The sequence below is a fragment of the Stegostoma tigrinum genome, chromosome 42 (assembly GCF_030684315.1).
Source record: "Stegostoma tigrinum isolate sSteTig4 chromosome 42, sSteTig4.hap1, whole genome shotgun sequence".
Taxonomy (NCBI): Eukaryota; Metazoa; Chordata; class Chondrichthyes; order Orectolobiformes; family Stegostomatidae; genus Stegostoma; species Stegostoma tigrinum.
In genome coordinates, this window is record NC_081395.1 from 3,534,093 (window position 1) to 3,556,129 (window position 22,037).

Sequence of the window (22,037 nt, forward strand, 5' to 3'; positions counted from 1 at the left end):
CGACAGTGCAGTGATCCCTCAGCGCTGACCCTCCGACAGTGCCTGCTCCTTCAGCACTGACCCTGCGACAGTGCCCGCTCCCTCAGCACTGACCCTCCGACAGTGCAGTGATCCCTCAGCGCTGACCCTCCGACAGTGCCTGCTCCCTCAGCACTGACCCTGCGACAGTGCCCGCTCCCTCAGCACTGACCCTCCGACAGTGCAGTGATCCCTCAGCGCTGACCCTCCGACAGTGCCTGCTCCCTCAGCACTGACCCTGCGACAGTGCATGTCTGAGTTAATGGTCATTTAACAGTAGGAGAGAGGAGGGCAGAAGTGAGACATTGTTGAGAAATGTGCTGCTGCTTGTTCGATCCCTGAATGACCATCCCTTACTCTACCGTCTATTGACTAACAGGAAAACAGCAATAGAGCACAAATCTATTGCAGGGAATGTGCCTGTTGTACACAACAGATGTTTAAGTACTTTTTTCCGAGTGCTATTTTGATGCACTTCCTGTGAATACACATTAATGAGATACTTACAATCTTAAACACTGAAGCCAGCCCTGCTCACTCATGGCAACATAGCATCCCATTACTGGCCATCAATACCTTTCCTGTTTCACTCTACATTCAGACCAGCTGCCATTATTGTGCTCCCCGCCTCCTATCTGACCCTCGGGTCACTCAGAATGCCTGGCCACATATGGTGTTTGAATCGACATTGTCAGCACATTGGGGTAAGCAGCACAGTCCCCTGCCCCAAGGAACAGAGTGCTTTCCACCTAAACCAGCCCGTTCTGATTTCCAAGCTGCCTTACAATAGCCTGAAGGAGGCTTCACACTACTCTGGAGCTTCAGTCTCCACTTAAGCAAAGCTGAATGCACTCTGCAGGAATACTAGCCACAGCTAGCAAGCTCCCCCTGCCTACCTGCATCATCCTCAAATGGAGGCTCTGCAGCAAATACAGTGGGACTACGATAGAGTTGCCTTCTCTCTCTGTTCTCTTTTCTCCCCGATCTGACCAACTCCTCATCGCAGTTGCGTCCCTCACCCAGGTGCTACACACCATGGGGATTTTTACTGGTGAATGAGGTTCAGACTATTCAGTGAGGGAAGAGATTGCTGCCCCTATCGCAATGATCTTTGTGTCGTTACTGTCCACGGGAGTGGCACGAGAAGATTGGGGGGTGGCAAATATCATTCCCTTGTTCAAGAAAGGGAATAGGGATAATCCCGGAAATTACAGACCAGTCAGTCTTACTTCTGTGGTGGGCAAATTATTGGAGAGGATTCTGAGAGATGGTATTTCTGATTATTTGGAAAAGCACAGTTTGATTAGAAATAGTCAGCATGGCTTTGTGAGGGGTAGGTCATGCCTCACAAGCCTTACTGAATTCTTTGAAGACGTGACAAAACACGTTGATGAAGGCAGAGCAGTGGATGAGGTGGATATGGATTTTAGCAAGGCATTCAATAAGGTTCCACCTGGTAGGCTCATTCAGAAAGTAAGGAGGCATGGGGTTCAGGGAAATTTGGCTGTTTGGTACGGAATTGGCTGTCCAATAGAAGACAGAGGGTGGTAGGAAATGGACAGTATTCAGACTGGAGCTGGGTGACCAGCGGTGTTCCACAGGGATCTGTTCTCGGGCCTCTGCTCTACGTGATCTTTATAAATGACTTGGATGAGAAAGTGGAAGGGTGGGTTAGCAAGTTTGCTGATGACACAAAGGCTGGTGGAGTTGTGGACAGCGTGGAGGGCTGTTGTAGGTTGCAACAGGCCATTGATAGGATGCAGAGCTGGGCAAAGAAGTGGCAGATGGAATTCAACCCAGAAAAGTGTGAAGTGATTCATTTTGGAAGGTTGAATTTGAATGCAGAATACAGGGTTAATGGCAGGATTCATGGCGGCGTGGAGGAACAGAGGGATCTTGGGGTCCACGTCCAAAGATCCCTCAAAGTTGCTACCCAGGTTGATAGGGTTGTAAAGAAAGTATATGGTGTGTCGGCTTTCATTGCCAGGAGAACTGAGTTTACGAGCCTTGAGGTTATGCTGCAACTTTGTAAAACTCTGGTTAGACCACACTTGGAATATCGTTTTCAGTTCTGGTAGCCTCACTACAGGAAAGATGTGGAAACTTTACAGAGGGTGCTGCGGAGATTTACCAGGATGCTGCCTGGACTGGAGAGAAGGTCTTATGAGGAAAGGTTGAGGAAGCTAGGACTTTTTTTCTTTTGAGTGAAGAAGGATGAGAGGTGACTTGACAGAGGTGTACAACATGATGAGAGACACAGACAGAGTGGATAGTCAGAGTGTTTTTCCCAGGGCGGAAATGACTGTTACGAGGGGGCAAAGAAGTTTCAAGTGATTGGGGGAAGATACAGGGGAGATGCCAGAGGTAGGTTCTTCACACAGAGAGTGGTGTGTGTGAGAAATGCATTGCCGGCAGTGGTAGTGGAGTCTGATACTTTACAGACATTTAAGCGACTCTTGGATAGGCACATGGAGGATAGTAAAATGTGGGGTGTGCAGGGTAGTTTGATCTTAGTAGGATAATAGGTCAGTGCAACATTGTGGGCTGAAGGGCCAGAGCTGTACTGTTCCACATTCTTGGTTCAACCTCGAGAGGCGCCTCACCCGAAAAACACAAACACGTGAGCACTCCACGTGTGCGACAGAAGGGTGGTCAGGACCAATTAATTTGGCCAATGCCACCCTTCCTGACCCAGGAGAACAGAGAGATATGGCGGTGCGTCACATTCACAGGACTGACTGAAATCAGCCAGCTAAACATTGGGTAGGGTGCAACATGGAATGGTACCTTTCCCCTCTGAGCATTTCCAGCCAGTGTCAGTGAGTGAAGCTTTAGGAATTGGCCTTGTGATGAGCCTCGAGCCCGTCTTCGCCCTCTGTGTGGGAACGCTATCGGACTGCCTTTCTTCAGGGACCCTCCACAAGCTTACCCAACAAAAAAGCTATCAATCCATGCCAATCAATCTCTGTTCTCTCACTTCCAACTTATCCTGAGCTATGACAGAACTTTGGGGGAATCTGCTTTGTGCAAAGACCCTGCATCAAGATCCTGAGCTTGGGACTTGAGGTGGATGCTGAGAGCAGGTTTCTCCCTGGGAGGATACAGAAATTAAGATTAAAGCAGGCTTCGGCAGGATTCTTGACTAACAGGAATAGAAGAACATTGTAGGAGGGTGGGAAAATGGAGCTGTGGCCACAATCAGATTGGCCTTAATCAAATGGCAGAGCAGATTAAAAGGGCCAAATTTCTGAGCATGTATGTCCATATAATAATGTGCTTCCTGACACTACCCTCTGAGCAATGTGGCTGTAATTTAAAGGTTCTATCCCCTAGTGTTAGATTCATCCCACCAGAGGAAATAGTCTCACTATTTTATCAACTCTTTCGATCACAGCAAGTATCATAAAGACCGAAAGAACTGCGGATGCTGTAAATCAGAAACAAAAGCAGAAGTTGCTGGAAAAGCTCAGCAGATCTGGCAGCATCCATGGACAGAAATCAGAGTTAAAAATTTCGGGTGGAGTGACCCTTCCTTAGAACTGACAATAAGTAGGAAAGTGGCAGATTATATACAGAAGATGGCTTAAGGAGTAAACAATAGTTGGGAACACAGTCCGACAGACAAAGGAGTTGGTTACAATCTGGGTAGGAAGGTGAATAGCTATTAATGGGGACAGTTAGTGGCTAACAATGGATTGTGTGTAAGAGCAGGCCACGTGATAATCAGGCCTAGTGTTAGGAGGTTGGGGTCAGGACATGGAGAGCTCAAGCCCTAAAGTTGTTGGACTCGATACTGAGTCTAGAAGGCTGCAGGGTTCCCAAGAGGAAAATGAGGTGCTGTTCTTCCAGTTTGTGACGATAACCTGAGGTAAGAGCTGTGACCCATTACTCTCTTTAACCACATTCAATCAGGCTGCACTAGTTTCTGGTTTAGGAGTGATGCAAGGACCAGGATGGCGTTTCCTTAGTGGAAGTTCAGACATCACTGCTGCAAGTCTGAGACAAAGATGTTGGCCGGGGATCGGGTAGTGTGTTGAAGTGGCAGGCAACCAGAGGATCGGGGGTAACAAGGTGTAGAGCTGGATGAATACAGCAGGCCAAGCAGCATCAGTAGAGCAGGAAAGCTGACGTTTCGGGTCTAGACCCTTCTCTGGGCCCACCACCTCTGGAAGATCAATATCTTTTTTGTGGATAGGACATAACTGCTCTGCGAAGAAAATATCATTTTTGGCACAAATGAAGATGGTGCTGTTTGTTGGAGGTCAGTCATCTCAGCATCAGGACTTCTCTGCAGGAGTTCCTCAGGATAGTGTCCTGGACCCAGTTGCTTCAATGGCCTTCCTTCAATCACCCCTTAGCCCTCTGTAGACAAGGGGTTAGAGGAAGTAATTGCTTGATTTAGTGCAAAAATGAAATGGCTTAAAGATCTACTTTTGTAACGCTGCAGCCTCCCATCATCACAGCTTCCTGAGCTACTTTGGAAGTTGACCCCCTGAAGGTAACCCTATGTTCAACATTCAGTGTGATTTAGCTGGGTAACAGGTGGCTATAGGGAGCTAAACAGAGGCATGACTTTAGGGTCAAATGGCATCATGCAGCGTTCAAACTAAAGTGCACACAGTCTAAGGTTTCAGCTCAATTGCTTGCTTGTGTGGAAACTTTGCTAGCTTTAGTGAATATATCTTCCTCTACACACACAGTGAGAGAGACTCTGAAGAACTTTTGAGTGGGATATTCTTTAAAAGAGTGCTGTTGAAGCTGGGCAGTGTAACAATCATCCGAGTGTCACACTTAAGAACTCCATTTCTCTAGCACCTCAGGGTGTCCCAAAGCTTCACAGTGCACAATGGACTTTTCCTGAAGTATTGTCACCATCGCAATTAGACAGCACAGTGGGCAATTTGTACACAGCAAGCTCCCACACAATATCTGACTATGACCGGAGTTTGTAAATGTGGACATCACTAGGCCCAGTGTTCATTGCCTTTGAGAAGGTGGAGCTGAGCTGCCTTCTCGAGTGGCAGCAGTCCATGGGATGGAGGCATCAACAATGCTGTCAGGGAGGGAGTTCCAGGATTTTGACCCAGTGACACTGAAGGAAGACAATTCCAAGTCAGGATAGTGAGTGACCAGGACGACAATTTGGAGGTGGTGCTGTTGTTGTCCGCACCTCACATTAGGTACTGATTAAGGAATAACATTGAGTGAAGAACTCCTGTCTGTGTTGGAGCCAACGCTACCCTGGGGAGCGTTTAACAACTACCCAAGAGGGAAGGCAGAGGTCTTGGTTATAGTGGGGTAAGGAAAGAAAAGGGGGGAAAAATACAAGGTTCACAGGCTGAAAACGTGAGGTAAGAGCTGTGATCCATTACTCTCTTTAACCACATTTAATCAGGCTGCACTAGCTTCTGGTTTAGGAGCGATACAAAGACCAGGATGGCGTTTCCTTAGTGGAAGTTCAGACATTTAAAACTAAAATGCTTGGAAATTATGTCAACTTTTCCAAATACTTAAAAATCAGCCCTTTAGGGAGTTACATAATACTCTAACAATGAGTTAAGATTTTAAAAATTCCAGATGGCAGAAGTTTGAAGCCATAAAACATTAATTTAGGACATAGCACAGATTCCCAGTTAACTCCCGCGCAGTTGCAGTCCACATTTTTTGGGTTTGATGTACTTTCAATAATTGATTTCTCTTTTCTCCTTTTCAGTGGTACTCCTTCAGATAACTGTCCAAGTCCCTACTGACAGTCAAGTATGAATCTGCTCCACCACATTCTCAGGCAGCACATGCCAAGCTCAAACCACACTCCACACAAGGAAGATTTCCCTCATGTCACCATTGTTTCTTTCGGCAATCGCCTTAAACCCGGGTCACCTGGTCCTTGACGTCCTCACAAAAAGGGAACAGGTTTTTTGCATTCTACTCCTGTCTGCACCCCTCACCTTTTTGAACACTTCTCAACCTTCCTGTCCGTACAGAGAACAGTCCCACCATCCCCAATCTTCTACTTCACTGTACACAACATGACTGTGACCTGGGTTTTAAAAATTTACTTCTTTGATGTGGACATCACTAGGTCCAACGTTTATCCAACAGTGTGGAAGTAGACCATTCAGCCAGTTGAGTACACACTAACCCTCTTGAAGATCACCCCACCTAGATCCAGCCCCACAACCATGCATTTCCCTAGCCTGAACATCCCTGGACACGATGGACAATTTAGCGTGGCCAATCCAAATAACCTGTACATCTTTGGACTGAGAGAGGAAGCTGGAGCACCTAGAGGAAACCCATACACACACACACACACACACACACACGCAGTCAGTGGAATTGAACCCAGGTCCCTGGCACTTCAAGGCAGCAGTGCCAATCACAGACACTGCACTGCCCTGGAACCACTCCCATGAATCTTTTCACATCCGTCTCAAGCCCCCTCATCCTTCCGGGAGTGTGTTCACCAGAATGGGACAGCACACTCTAGTGGACACTGAACCAGTATTTTCTGCAGACCGGTTATAAACTACCTGGAAAAGCTCAGCAGGTCTGGCAGCATCTGTGAACTTCCTCAACTCTGAGGAAGGGTCACCGGACCCGAAATGTTAACTCGGTTTTTAACTTCACAGATGCTGCCAGACCTGCTGAGCTTTTCCAGCAACTTTGTTTTAGTTCCTGATTTACAGCATCCGCAGTTATTTCGGTTTTGATTATAACTCCCTCCTTTTCTTCATCCAATGCCGCTATTTACAAATCCAAATATCCCAACTGCCTCTCACTTCCACGATCTGCTGTGCTGTCTTTAATAATTACGCTCCTATACCTCCAGGTGCCCCTGTTACAGTACCTCTTCTGGAGATTATTTATCCCCCCTTTTATTTAATCTCTCCTCACTCTTCCTTCCAAAATGTACCACCTTATACTTCACTCCAACAAATACCATCAGGCACTTCTCCCCCCCGTTCCATCATCCTGTTCACATCCTCTTCAGGTATTTTCCTGCTCTCTTCTCAATTGACAATATTCCCAAAGCCCTTATTCCCTCTATTTTCCCACCATGGGGCGAAAGCGATGCCACAAGGAGTACAGCAACTGCTCCACTTTGTCACAGCCAACAGTCTTCTCGGGTCGCTCCATTAGGCCATTCAACTCCAATCGCATCGAGCACAATCCAACGATGGAGAGAAGTGGTCAGGATCCCTGTTTGAATGGTCTTCCAGAGTTAGTATGCCGAGATGATCAGAAGAGGACAGTACAAGAGTATCAGAAGGGACAGATCACCTTTCTTCTTTATAGTTGCTGAATGCTAACGGCCTTATGAAACGAATGGTTCCCCCGACAATTCCAGAGGACAGCTTAGAGTCCTGTGTGGGTCTGGAGTCACATTTAGACCAGACCAGGTAAGGACAGTCGATTTCTTTCCCTAAAGGACATTAGTAAACCCAACAGTCAAGGACAGTTGTCACAGTCACCATTACGAAGACAGATTTTTAATTCCACCAGCAGACCCGGCAATGATTTGAACCCCTGTCCCCAGAGTTTTCAATCGAATATTTAATACTGGGCATGTTGGATTGGGCAATGGCACAAGGGAGTGCTGAACTGTCATAGGGGTCAGTGCTTGTAGTAAAATCAACACCAAGTGATTTATTTTTGCTCACTCGGGTTGTAGTCGTCAAAAATCCACTAGTATTACTGAAAGAGCATAGAATTATTCTGACATCTTGGTCACCATTCGGCCCTTAACCAACAGCACCACAACCTCACTGACTAATGGTTTCTAAATGTGCAGGCTGGTTAGTGTTACTCTATAGCACACTGGCCACTTTGGAACAACTCCTGTACTTTAGCAAGTGCTGAAGATATGGTAACACTGTACCAAATGCTGCAGGTCCAACAGAAATGCTGCTTGAACCTGGTGTTGTGCCACTGATGGGATTTAACAGGCACACACTCACACCTACACCCTCCGCAAACACAGCTGGATAGTTTGTCAATTGCTTGTTGGAGCAGCAACCCAGAGCAGTATTCCCAACACTCCCTTCCTGGCCTTTGTGGCCCTCCTACCCATAGGAGGAGGGAATTATAAGCACAATTCTGTTATCACTCTGAGGCACACATTTCAGGTACAGATACTATCAGACCACCTCCTACAGTAATTACCAATGCTCCACAGAACAAAGCTGCTCCCTTATTCGCACCCTCCTCCAATGGCCTGGCCCCCAGCACCCCCAACCTCTTCCAGTCCTACAACCTCTACATTCCTCCAGTTCTGGGGGTCTTGTCAATCTCTTGTCCACTTCCTTCCCATCGCCATTGGTGACTGTCCCTTCAGTCTTCCAGAATCTAAGCTTTGGATTTCACTCCCTAAAATTGTCATTAAAACACTCCTCAAAGCCTAGTCCCAATGGCCAAGTTTTAGAAGTTTGTCCTAATACCTATGTATGGGTCTTACTGTAATATTTTGTATGATTTCAAAGGTTTGGGACAGATATTCCTTATCTGAAATGATAGTATGGGATACAAGGATAGCATTGGAAAATGACTGAGGGAGAAGATCAGCCACGATCGAGCTGAACGACAGAAAAGACTTGCTAAGCCAAATGGCCTACTCTTACTTCCCATGTCAAAAGTGCTCGATAAATACATGCAGCTGTCAGTTACAGGTTTCCAGCCTCCATACGGTCACCCCGAGCTATGTTTTGGGAGCAGCTGTTCCTATCTTCCTTAGAAACCAGCAGCAAGGTGTTCCTTGCTGGGCAAGACATGAGCTCACCACCTGACTCTCAAAATTAAAACTTAGTCTCTCCAGAATACAACAGAACAATCAAAGCATTTATTTACATGAAACCTCATCAAAAATTCAGTTTTACATTACATCTCAGTGCTCCAACGCATCAGGGAGACAGAGGGGCACAGACAGAGGGGCACAGACAGAGGGGCACAGACAGAGGGGCACAGACAGAGGGGCACAGACAGAGGGGCACAGACAGAGGGGCACAGACAGAGGGGCACAGACAGAGGGGCACAGACAGAGGGGCACAGACAGAGGGGCACAGACAGAGGGGCACAGACAGAGGGGCACAGACAGAGGGGCACAGACAGAGGGGCACAGACAGAGGGGCACAGACAGAGGGGCACAGACAGAGGGGCACAGACAGAGGGGCACAGACAGAGGGGCACAGACAGAGGGGCACAGACAGAGGGGCACAGACAGAGGGGCACAGACAGAGGGGCACAGACAGAGGGGCACAGACAGAGGGGCACAGACAGAGGGGCACAGACAGAGGGGCACAGACAGAGGGGCACAGACAGAGGGGCACAGACAGAGGGGCACAGACAGAGGGGCACAGACAGAGGGGCACAGACAGAGGGGCACAGACAGAGGGGCACAGACAGAGGGGCACAGACAGAGGGGCACAGACAGAGGGGCACAGACAGAGGGGCACAGACAGAGGGGCACAGACAGAGGGGCACAGACAGAGGGGCACAGACAGAGGGGCACAGACAGAGGGGCACAGACAGAGGGGCACAGACAGAGGGGCACAGACAGAGGGGCACAGACAGAGGGGCACAGACAGAGGGGCACAGACAGAGGGGCACAGACAGAGGGGCACAGACAGAGGGGCACAGACAGAGGGGCACAGACAGAGGGGCACAGACAGAGGGGCACAGACAGAGGGGCACAGACAGAGGGGCACAGACAGAGGGGCACAGACAGAGGGGCACAGACAGAGGGGCACAGACAGAGGGGCACAGACAGAGGGGCACAGACAGAGGGGCACAGACAGAGGGGCACAGACAGAGGGGCACAGACAGAGGGGCACAGACAGAGGGGCACAGACAGACACAGAGACAAACTATGGAGCGAATGTCATCCTGTTTCAACAAGTCCTGGGTGTCAGGTAAAATGATCTCAGATGAACTGAGTTTTGCTGAAGGATCCAGAGAAGAATGCCAATAGCATGTCCAGAAGAGTGAGGTGGCTCTCAGTGAGGCCTGCCTGACATTCCTGCTTCTGCCCAGCAATTCTCCCCTGTTTGGGGCCATGGGAGAATGTCGATCTACCTCGAGAGGATCAAATTTTCACCACTTGTGCAGCCACACAGGGAGTCTGACGATCTGCCAGTTCACCACTCCGTTTCTGTACAAACAGGCGCCCGTAGGTCCCACCAACCTGGCCCTTGGTTAACCTCCCAGGGTTGATGCAGATGCAACCCAGAACATCCTGATTTTGGATAAAGCACAGAGGTGACCAAAGATTAACGCACAGTTTTCTCAATCAGTGCCTCTGTCCTAGCCCAGCTTTCCTTCCATCCATCCCTCCCCACAGGTAGCATCCCCCTCCTTCGTTGCAGGCAAACATGTTAAAGGATAAACACAAAGTAAAGCACCTTGCAAAAGGGCCAGCACAGATTCACACAACAGCAATTAAGGAAGTCCCAATCAATGCCAGTGGTTGGTACCTATTAGGCTGGCTTGTGAACCTTCAAACAGGTTCGCATACATAGGTCTAAAGGAAGAGAAGTCAACTTCCACGTCAAACTAAGCAATGGTCTCATGCATGAGTTGACGAAATCTGGGATCTGGAATTACGATCAGCGCTGATTAGACATGAGCCAGAGTTGGCAGGGATTAGCTCAAACACACGAAGGAACATCCAAATCTATCAAAATCTCAAACCCCTTTGCCCCAACGTCAATGGATCCCACAGCACGGGTTGCACTGTTTGAGCCAGAATTCACCAAATTCACAGAATGTCATGCCGCGCATCCTTAAATGGTGGGTAGCAGAACTGCCAAAGTTACTTCTCACGCAGCCAGTAACATCCCTCTTTGGGTTACTTGGAATGCTGAGGTAAAGGTCCAGTGCCTGGCCAACTCGTCCTGTGTTTATATTAGATAAAGGTATCAAAGATACTGTCATAAAGATCAAACGGCAGCAGCCAGCGCGCACAGTAATTACTAGATTGGCAGGAGTCACATGCTGATAATTACAGGCTCCTCACCTTAATAAAATATCGCAGCTCAGAGGGCACAACTAAAACATCAGGAGTAACAGGGAGCTGTGCGTACAACTGCAGATACTCGTAATGTATGTTCATCTCCTCTGCGGGTGGGTACAGAGGGTAGTAACTGTGTGGGGTGGGGGAGGTGGTGAAGGAAAGAAAAGGCTGTTAGCCAACAATCCAATATTCTTTGGCAATACACATTCATCCTGCCCTCCCCCTTGAGCTATTAGGCAAATAAACCGTAGTTCATCACTGAGGCACTTTATCCAGAATGCGCCAAAGAAAATCTTTCCTAATTAGACTTTTGTATGCATTTGAGATTGGATACGCCTGTTAGTTATTGTCTGCCAGAGAAGATAGGAATGAACAGTAAACAAGAATTATGCTGTTAGGTCAGCAGCTTCAGGATTTTGTCGTAGCTACAATGAAGGGACAGCTGATATATGTCCATATCAAGGTGGGGCATAAGAGTCTAAGAGCTGACAGTGTTTGCAATTCCCTGGCAAATCAGCAGCGCTTTCATTTGTCACATTGCTGGATGGTTTAATCAAACTTTCCAGAAACACTCAAATGTTCACAAGTGGCAAGCTCAAGGCTGGAGGTTGAATTCTCACGGATCCTTTCAGCGAGAGAGACAGCGAAAGGGCGGGGGTACAGAATGTGAGGGGTCTGCACTGACTGTCCAATTTCACACGTCAGTGCACAGTTAGGTACGGAAGGATGGGGGGATCCAGGGCCTGATAAAAGTCAGCACCTTTGGGAGAGGGTGGGAGTGGATAAAAATGATTCTCTCACCTTCTCTGGGTCAGAATGTGCTTGAGGATTCTTGTAAATCGGTCTGATCCGCCTGGGGGACTGCAGATGGAAAGATGCACAACATTACTGGCTGAGTCACTGGCTCCACACATCCATAAACAAGACTACAACTTGACCTCAGAACAAATGTGAAGATCAGGAATCATCCAGCATTCAAATCACTGGCTCTTCACCGCAGCTGTCAAATCTAATCCCATTTCCTGTATACTTTAATAGTCTTATCAAAATACAAATGCATGATGTTTATATTCACTGCTGAAGAGTTCCAAGCCTTGGTCCACACAGCAAAGAATATTCTTCAATCCTGTTTCTCAGTGAGTGAGGATTCCTTGCCCCGATCCCAAACTTCCACGATGACTGTGAACATCTGCAAACCAAGCTACCAGCTTGGTGAACAACTCAACAAGCCCAGCTACAACTTCCGAAGTGACTCTCCGAAAACCTTCGGCAGACGACCCGCCGACCTCCCCCACTACACCGTTAACATTTTCCACATGTCTTTGGAATTCTTTCAGGTAGAAGCAGATTTTTGCATCACTTTAAGGCAGAGGTGCATAGATTCTTGAAGAGCAAAAAAGGTGAAGATTAATCGGGGGTTAGTGGAATACAAAGTGATCAGAACAGCCATGACCTTACTGACCTGGCTCGAGGGGCTGAATGGCCTGTGATTGCAACTGATTCAAATGTTTTTTAAATCTGTAATCTCTAACGTTCTCCAACCTTCTCCCTCGTGCATTTAATCAGCCCTTAAATACATTGATACTATTGACATCTGCTGTTTCCTGTGGAAGTGCGCTCTCTGCCACTCTCTGGGGAAAGAACTTTCTCCTGCATGCCCGAGTGGATTTCTGAGTGGTTGTTTTAAACCGATGGCCTCCCTCTGTTCTGTTCTCCCATATGTCTACTCGATCAAAACAACATTTTAAAAGAACTCCATCCCTTCAGTCGCCTCTTTTCTGACGAAATAAAACAGAGCTCTAGACTGGTCAGCTTCTTGGCAAGACAATCACTACACTGAGTGAATGAATTAGACTGTCAAGTGTCCCTGGATCTTCCTGGGAAGTACTGTAAAGGTATTGTGCATCTTAGCTGAACAACATTGCTATCTGACACCAGTCTAGATCCTAGTGTGACATGTAGACAGGCATCGTTGCTTTACACAGCTGGGTAACGGTTATTTCAGAGACACACTGCCTGAGGATCAGAAAAGTCACCTTACATGTAAGAGGTCCGGCAAAGCCAGGCTTTACAACTCAAAGGTGCCCAAGGAATTTAACAGATCCCCAGACCCTACAGGAAACAACTGCTGGAGGACAGATGGGGCCACCTCTCCAGGAATAGCTCTTCAGGAAGCTCGTTACTCGAGATAACACAAGCCAGAAACGTCATTAGCATTCGGGATCCTGGAATTTTTAGTATCTGATAAATCCAGCATACGATGCACCGTCCCAGGGCTTCCAGCTGTGCAAGGCAGGCCAGAAAATGAAAACATCCCTCACCTTCCTGGACCTCTCAGTCTCCATCTCAGGCAACCAGCTTGTAACTGATGTCCATTTCAAGCCCACCGACTCCCACAGCTACCTAGAATACACCTCCTCCCACCCACCCTCCTGCAAAAATTCCATCCCCTATTCCCAATTCCTCTGCCTCCGCCGCATCTGCTCCCACAACAAGACATTCCACTCCCGCACATCCCAGATGTCCAAGTTCTTTAAGGACCGCAACTTTCCCCCCACGGTGATCGAGAACGCCCTTGACCGCGTCTCCCGCGACACATCCCTCACACCCCACCCCCGCCACAACCGCCCCAAGAGGATCCCCCTCGTTCTCACACACCACCCTACCAACCTCCGGATACAACGCATCATCCTCCAACACTTCCGCCATTTACAATCCGACCCCACCACCCAAGACATTTTTCCATCCCCTCCCCTGTCTGCTTTCCGGAGAGACCACTCTCTCCGTGACTCCCTTGTTCGCTCCACACTGCCCTCCAACCCCACCACACCCGGCACCTTCCCCTGCAACCGCAGGAAATGCTACACTTGTCCCCACACCTCCTCCCTCACCCCCATCCCAGGCCCCAAGATGACATTCCACATCAAGCAGAGGTTCACCTGCACATCTGCCAATGTGGTATACTGCATCCACTGTACCCGGTGCGGCTTCCTCTACATTGGGGAAACCAAGCGGAGGCTTGGGGACCGCTTTGCAGAACACCTCCGCTCAGTTCGCAAAAAACAACTGCACCTCCCAGTCGCAAACCATTTCCACTCCCCCTCCCATTCTCTTGATGACATGTCCATCATGGGCCTCCTGCACTGCCACAATGATACCACCCGAAGGTTGCAGGAACAGCAACTCATATTCCGCCTGGGAACCCTGCAGCCATATGGCATCAATGTGGACTTCACCAGTTTCAAAATCTCCCCTTCCCCTACTGCATCCCTCAACCAGCCCAGTTCGTCCCCTCCCCCCACTGCACCACACAACCAGCCCAGCTCTTCCCCCCCACCCACTGCATCCCAAAACCAGTCCAACCTGTCTCTGCCTCCCTAACCGGTTCTTCCTCTCACCCATCCCTTCCTCCCACCCCAAGCCGCACCCCCCGCTACCTACTAACCTCATCCCACCTCCTTGACCTGTCCGTCTTCCCTGGACTGACCTATCCCCTCCCTACCTCCCCACCTACACTCTCTCCACCTATCTTCTTTACTCTCCATCTTCGGTCCGCCTCCCCCTCTCTCCCTATTTATTCCAGTTCCCTCCCCCCATCCCCCTCTCTGATGAAGGGTCTAGGCCCGAAACGTCAGCTTTTGTGCTCCTGAGATGCTGCTTGGCCTGCTGTGTTCATCCAGCCTCACATTTTATTATCTTGGAATCTCCAGCATCTGCAGTTCCCATTATCTCAGAAAATGAGAAATCTAACTTTCCAGCTCTGAAGTGGAGGCAGACAAATGGTCATGGGTTAAAAGAATGTCACTTACCATTACGGATCACAGTCCCAGGCATGATTCCTGGCTGCTGTGAGCCAGAGTCAAGAACCGAGTAAGGCTGACTGGCCTATCAGCTGGTTAACAGGATAGCAATGTGGAAAACATGGGCTGAGGTGGCAGTTCGGCCCATTGAGCCTGCTCCATCACTGATCTTCTATCTCAACTCCTGCATATTTAATCCACCACCATCCAAACCACCTTCAAGCGTCTTAAAATCTATTTCTTTAAGTACAGTCAGTAACTTCAGCCGATTATGGCTGCAAACTCCACTGGTTCACAACCCTCAGAGTGAAGAAATCTTTCCTCATCTCAGTCCCAAATGGCCTATCCCATATTCCAAGATTGAGAGCCGCTTGTTCTGTACTTCCAGCAGGGATTAGCATCATCTCTGTATCCAGTCCCTCCAGCCCTGTCAGAATTTTATACGTTTCAATGAGATTCCTCTCATTCTTCTCAACTCCAGCAAATACAGAAGCAGAAACAAAAACAGTTATCACTGGAAAAGCTCAGGAGGTCTGGCAGCATTTGTGGAGAGAAATCAGAGTTAATGTTTCGGGTCGAGTGGCCCTTCTGGTTTTGTTTCTGATTTACAGCATCTGCAGTCCTTTCAGTTTTTATCTGGTGAGTACAGGCCCATTTGACCTAATCTCTTCTGAACAGCCCAGGAAGCAGTCTGGTGAACTTTTCACTGCACTCTCTCTAAGGCAAGTACAACAAACTTAGTTTTAATGCTACCTTAGGCACTGGCAAAAATTGTGTACCCTGAACACTAGAAGTTTACTATATCATCACACCCTCCAAGTAGTCAGGTAGGGGGGAATGCATGAGAAGACTCTCTGCCAGTACATTTTATTTAAGGCAAAGTTGCATTATGATTTCAATGACTTATGCTGCAAATAAAGTATGGTGGTGAGAAGTTTGCCCCCTGCGTTACAATCCCATTACTTAATGTGCATTTTTACATTACACAGTCCCCTTGATCAACTGGAATATCCGATCGACGGTACATTCTTGGCTCCCTAGGTGCTGGTTAATAAAGGTTTGCTGTATATTTTTTCTGAGCAAGGAGAGAGAGTACTCCAGGTGTCGTACAAGGCCTTAGTAGACAGCTGCAGCAGGACATCTCTACTTCTGAGCTTAAACCCTCTAGCAATGATGGCCAACATACTATTTGATTCCAAACTTCTGCTGCACTGCATGCTTGCTTTTGGTGACTGGTGTAGCACGACACCCAGGTCCCTCTGCAAACTCACTTTCCCTATCTAGCAACATTTAAAATGTACTCTATTGTTCTGCTTTTTCAACCAAAGTGGATAACATGACACTCATCCACATTAAACTGCATTTGCCATGTACTTGTCCACTCATTTACCTAAGGTGCTTTGAAGCCTATTTATTTCCTCCTCACCATCCTCAATTCCGCCCAACAGTGGCAGAGCAGGGGAGGTTACCATCCCAGATAATCTGGGTCGTTATCATATTAAGGTTTGCAGGAGCTTGCTGTGAGCAAATTGGCTGCTGCTTTCTCACAAAAGTGAGAATGCTTCAATAGCACATCACTGGCTATAACGCTTTGAATTGAATTAGCCTTATCGTCACCCGTACTCAAATGTGTACAGTGAAAAGTTTATAAGTTCCCCATTTATAGTGCCATTTTAGGTACTGCTTCTTCAGTTACAAGATCACCAACCAGGTGCCATCTTAGGTACAGAGCACCCAGGTACAATCTTTAGTAACAGAGCAGGGCTGTCACAGATGAAGTCCCTGTTTCTGAGCTACACCGACCAGGAATGATGCAATGTTTAAACCCTGGTCTCTGTGGAAATGGCAGCCTGACGAAGGGGTAGTGCTACTTGGAGTACCCTGTTGAAAGTCTGTGTGGGCACAGGGTGAGTGAAACAGGCTCTGATTGATAGGAAGTGTAACACTTATGTTGTACCTTTCCTGGGTTGGCTGGAGGTAGGTTTCCAACAGCGTACTCCAGGTAGGAATCAGGGTCACTCCTTCCTCGGACTGCCGTTTCCACAGAGACCAAGGTTTGAATATTGGATCGTTTCTGTAGCTCAGAAACCGGGACTTTATCTGTGACAACACGGTACAGCAAATATGCCTCCATAAAAGGGACAGGATGAGTATTCGCTGAGAAGGGAACTGTGTGAAATACAGCTACGTATAACCAACAGATACATCTCTTGCCCCAAAGATGTACCTTCCCAAAGCAAGTTCCCACACGGCCCAGATCACAATTCAAATGACATTGGTTAAGGGATAAACACTGGCCTTGGGTCACCAGAGAAACTGCCCTTTGCGTTTCACCCAGCAAGATGGGTGCTGCTGGAGTTAAGAGTGTTTCTTAAAGTCGGGAATCAAAAGCTGGGGGAACCGATTAGACTCATCGCACATGGAGTGAGTTGGGTTGTGCACATTCTCCCCTTCTGGACTTTGCTCTCTACAACTATTTTACATTTTGCTGAACAGAACATTTATCCTGACCCAAAAAGAAACAAATGCTGTGTAGCCCCACCACCCCCCAAGAACGTCGTTTTGTCAGTGGGTATGACAGCAGTTAATGGCGCTCCATTCTCTTACTGCAGGACTTTGCTCAGTGGGGTTATATACTTAAAAGCTCACTTGGGGGATGTACAAGAATAGTTTGCTTTCCAGCTCCTTCCTTGGTAAAGATAACCTGAACTCTGACAGATTGAATAATGAGTGAAAGGAAAAGTGGTTCCCCTCAGGTGCAGAGAGCAGTTTTGCGGTGTGTTGGCCATGCTGAGCCACTGCAGCGAGAGCACCGTGTACCACACCAGTGAGCCTTAGCTGAAGGCAGGGTGTGTGATGCAGCTGTAAAATGGTGGGGGTTGGAATCCTCCTACGATCCAGTGAGCCCTGCTGGCAGTTGGGTATCTGACAAGGACACGCTCAACGCAGATGGTCTGATTCCTCCTGATGTGACACTTCTTAGTGTCAAGAGAATTATAAAGAAGACAGTGAAAGGAAGTCAGTTTTTTGCTTGCACTCAGTGATGGGAGGTCCACCTCTATGATTGTGGGAAGTTTGCAGTTTGAGTCAGAGCCTGAGATTTACAAGAACTCAGCATAACCTCGCCAGCAACTGACCCTGGCCCTACTCAAGCCTGCTTCCCCACCCTCGGAGACAGCTGAACTCCACCATGGAGATGTGGATCCTGGGCTGTCTGGGAGGTCAGCAAACAGATACTGTGGTCCCCACCCCCACCATGGGCCCAACACAGCAGCACGAGTTTCGCCTGGAACTCCAGTTACAGACTCTGCTGCAAAGTTTAGGATCAGCCCTTTGCTAATCTCTGCTTTCTTTCTGCAACATTTAACTGTCAATAACAGGCTGGAAACAAACAAATCTGAAGAGCCCAAAGGTTTTGTTAGTGCAATATATTTACCACACTCATAACACCATCAATTATGAGCTTAGTGCAGATTGGAAAAAGGACTGGCTGGAATTGGCAGGCTTTCAACATTCATCATGTTGTGGTGGCAGCTCAGCCCTTTCTGCATCTGTTTTCTATCATATCCTTGTTACTTTCGAGTTTTTTTTGCTTTGCTAGCTTTGGGACAGTTTGACATCGCAGCATCAGCTATATTACACAAACACTGGAGTGGGGCAAACAAGGAGGTGAGCCAACAGTTGAGGGTTGGCAAGCTTGATTTCAGAAACAAAGCTATTCATAGTGTTTCTGCTGCCAATCTCTACAAAACTCTAAATTGAGCTGTCTACAAAGAGTGATGCAGATGGACTGCACAGAGGTCATACAGGGAAGTCTGGCCAGCTGAGGCAGCAGTCAATCTCTGCAATAAGAGATAACATGGTGTAGAGCGGCACGAACACAGCAGGCCAAGCTGCATCAGAAGAGCAGAAAATGAAAAAAGGTCTAGGCCCAAAACGTCAGCCTTCCTGCTCCTCTGATGTTGCTTGGCCTGCTGCGTTCATCCAGCTCCACACTTTGTCGTCTCAGATTCTCCGGCATCTACAGTTCCTGCTATCTGAGTCAATCTCTGCACCCTGGAATCGGACAGGAACAATCGCACAGGGAGATAGTAAGGACTGTAGATGGTGGAGTCAGAGACAACCCAGTGTGGGACTGAGGAACACAGCAGGTCAGGCAGCATTAGAGGAGTAGGAAAGTCAACGTTTTGGGTCATGGGACCCTTCAGTTCTGAAACGTCGACTCTCCTACCCCTCTAATGCTGCCTGACCCGCGGTGTTCCTCCAGCTCCGCAACGAACAATCACACAGCAACTGCACTCCAAGTGGACAGTGAATGCAGGCAGGTCGAAGCCCAAATGTCACAGCCCTGGGCTAACTTTCTGGGCAGTCACAGGCACAGCAGCTTGGTTATGCATCAAGGGCAGCTGACAAACTGTAAACCCCACTGCCTTCGAGACACGCTGGAAGTAACCGGAGGTTACAAGAGGGTAAAACACCTCCTGTGTGTAAACAAAAATATTAGAACAGGGAACTGGCTGTTCCAGTCCAATCCCAGGAATTCAGATAACACTAAATCAGTTGGATCATTGCCTTCTAAATTGTGAATGGCAATTGTTTATCTGCTCTGCATTGGCTGCTTGAAGGTTTTATCACGTAAAGTGAGTTGGATAGATGAACCCAACAGAATGATAAGTTTCCTTACAGCACAGAAACAGACCTTTTGGTCCAATTCAAAAATGAGACAGCTGTCTCACAGACTAGTCAAGCAAAGCCTGATATAGTCAAACTCTCAGAATCATACCTTACAGACAATGTCCCCAACAAAACAATCACCATCCTTGGATATCTCCTGTCTCACGGGCAGGACAGACCCAGCAGAGGGGGGTGGCACAGTGGGATACAGTCAGGGGTCCTCAACATTGACTCTGGACCCCATGAAGTCTCATGGCTTCAGGTTAAACATGGGCAAGGAACCCTCCAACTGATCACCACATACTGTCCTCCACCTGCTGATGAATCAGTCTCTCCTCCATGTTGAGCAACACTGGGAGGAAGCACGGAGGGTGGTAAGGGCACAAAATGCACTCTGGGTGGGGGATTTCAATATCCAACACCAACAGTGGCTCGGCAGCAGTACGACAGATCAAGCTAGTCGGGTTCGAAAGCTGCGAGACTGGGTCTGCAGCAGGTGGTGAGGGAGAAATAGACTAGAACCAGCCTTACCAACCTGCCAGCTGCAGTTACATCTGTCCATGGCAGTAGCGGTAAGAGCGACCATCACACAGTCCTTGTGGAAACGAACTCCCACCTTCACATTGAGAATACCCTCCATTGTGTCGTGTGGCACTATCACCGTGCTCAATGGGACAGACTTCGCATTGATCTAGCAACTCGAGACTGGGCATCCACGAGGCGCTGTGGGCCATCAACAGCAACAGAATTGTTCTCCAGCGCAACCTCATGGCCCAACATATCCCCCACACAACCATTACCATCAAGCCCGGGGATCAGCTCTGGTTCAATGGAGAGTGCAGGAGAGTGTGCCAGGAGCAGCACCAGGCATTCCTGAAGATGAGGTATCAATCTGGTGAAACCACTAAACAGGACTACTTACACGCCAAACAGCGAAAGCAGCAAGCAATATCCAGACCTAAGCGATCCCACAACCACCAGATCAGATCTAAGCTCTGCAGTCCTGCCACATCCAGGGGTGAATCCAGGGCTTGTGGACAATTAAACAACTCACTGGAGGAAGAAGCTCCACAAATATTCCCATCCTCAATGACCGAAGAGCCCAGCACATCAGTGCAAAGAGATAAGGCTGAAGCTTTCACAGTGATCTTCAGCCAGAAGTGCCGAGTGGATGATCCACCTCGGTCTCCTCCAGTTGTCCCCAGTTTCGCAGATACTAGTCTTCAGCCAATTCAATTCACTCCACATGATATCAAGAAACGGTTGGAGACACAGCAAAGGCTATGGGCCCTGACAACATTCCAGCAATGGGACTGGAGACTTGCTCCAGAACTTGTACATTAGGTGGGTTATAGGGGGTGGGTGCTCTGAGGGTCTGTGTGGACTTGTTGGGCCGAAGGGCCTGTTTCCACACCGTAGGGATCTTTTCAATGAGAACTTGTCGCTCCCTGAGCCAATACTGGGATCTACCCGACAATGTGGAAAATTGCCCCAGGTATGTCCTGTACACAAAAAGCAGGAGAAATCCAGCCCGGCTAATTACCGCCCCATCAGTCTCCTCTTGATCGTCAGTAAAGTGATGGAAAGTGTCAGTGACAGTGCTATCAAGCAGCACCTGCTCAGTGACGCCCAGTTTGGGTTCTGCCAGGGCCACTCAGCTCCTGAGCTCATTACAGCCTCAGTTGAAACACGGACAGAACAGCTGAACTCCAGAGGGTGAGGGGAGAGAGACAGCCCTTAATATCAAGGCTGCATTCGACCGAGTGTGGCATCAAGGAGCCCTGGCAAACCTGGAATCAGTGGGTATGAGGGGGAAAACTCTCCGGTGGTTGGAGTCATACCTGACACATGGGAAGGTGGCTGTGGTTGTTGGATGTTAATGATCTCAGCTGCAGGACACCTCTGCAGGAGTCCCTCAGGGTAATGTCCTCGGCCCAGCCACCTTCAGCTGCTTCATCAACGACCTTCCCTCCATCATAACGTCAGAAATGGGGATGGTCGCTGATGATTGCACAAGGTTCAGTCCCATTCGTGGCTCCTCAGGCACTGAAGCAGTCCGTGTTCACATGCAACAAGATCTGGACAATACCCAGGCTCAGGCTGAGAAGTGGAAGTGACACTCGCGCCACACAAACGCGAGGCTATGCCCATCACCAATAAGAGACAATCTCACCACCGTCCCTTTACATTCAATGGTGTTACCATCACCGAATCCCCCACTATCAACATGCTGGGGGTTCCCATTGACCAGAAACTCAACTGGACTCACGACATAAACACAGGGGCTACAAGAGCAGGTCAGAGGCTGGGAATCCTGCAGCGAGTAACCCCCGCTAAAGCCTGCCCCACCATCTACAAGGCCCAAGTCAGGAGTGGGATGGAATACCTCCCACTTGCCCCTGGGTGGGGGCAGCCCCAACAACACTCAAGAAGCTCGACACCATCCAGGACAAAGCAGCCCCCGCTCAATTGGCACCACATCCACAAACATCCCACTCCCCCTTCTCCTCACCCACCCCCTCCATTCAGCCTCTCCC

The 22,037-nt window shown here is 48.6% G+C and overlaps 1 protein-coding gene across 1 annotated transcript in view; it reads right to left on the minus strand.

Moving 5' to 3' along the window:
* Nucleotides 1-9,751: 9,751 nt before the first annotated feature.
* The window catches only part of pola2 (polymerase (DNA directed), alpha 2), a 56,123-nt gene continuing 43,837 nt past the window's right edge, over nt 9,752-22,037 (minus strand). Inside the window, exons 17-19 of the mRNA XM_059641614.1 lie at nt 11,828-11,887; nt 11,030-11,156; nt 9,752-10,249 (exon numbers count right to left, since the gene is read on the minus strand). Of these exons, the coding sequence (XP_059497597.1) occupies nt 10,100-10,249; nt 11,030-11,156; nt 11,828-11,887 (337 nt within the window). The 3' untranslated portion in view covers nt 9,752-10,099. The remainder of the gene's footprint in view (nt 10,250-11,029; nt 11,157-11,827; nt 11,888-22,037) is intronic.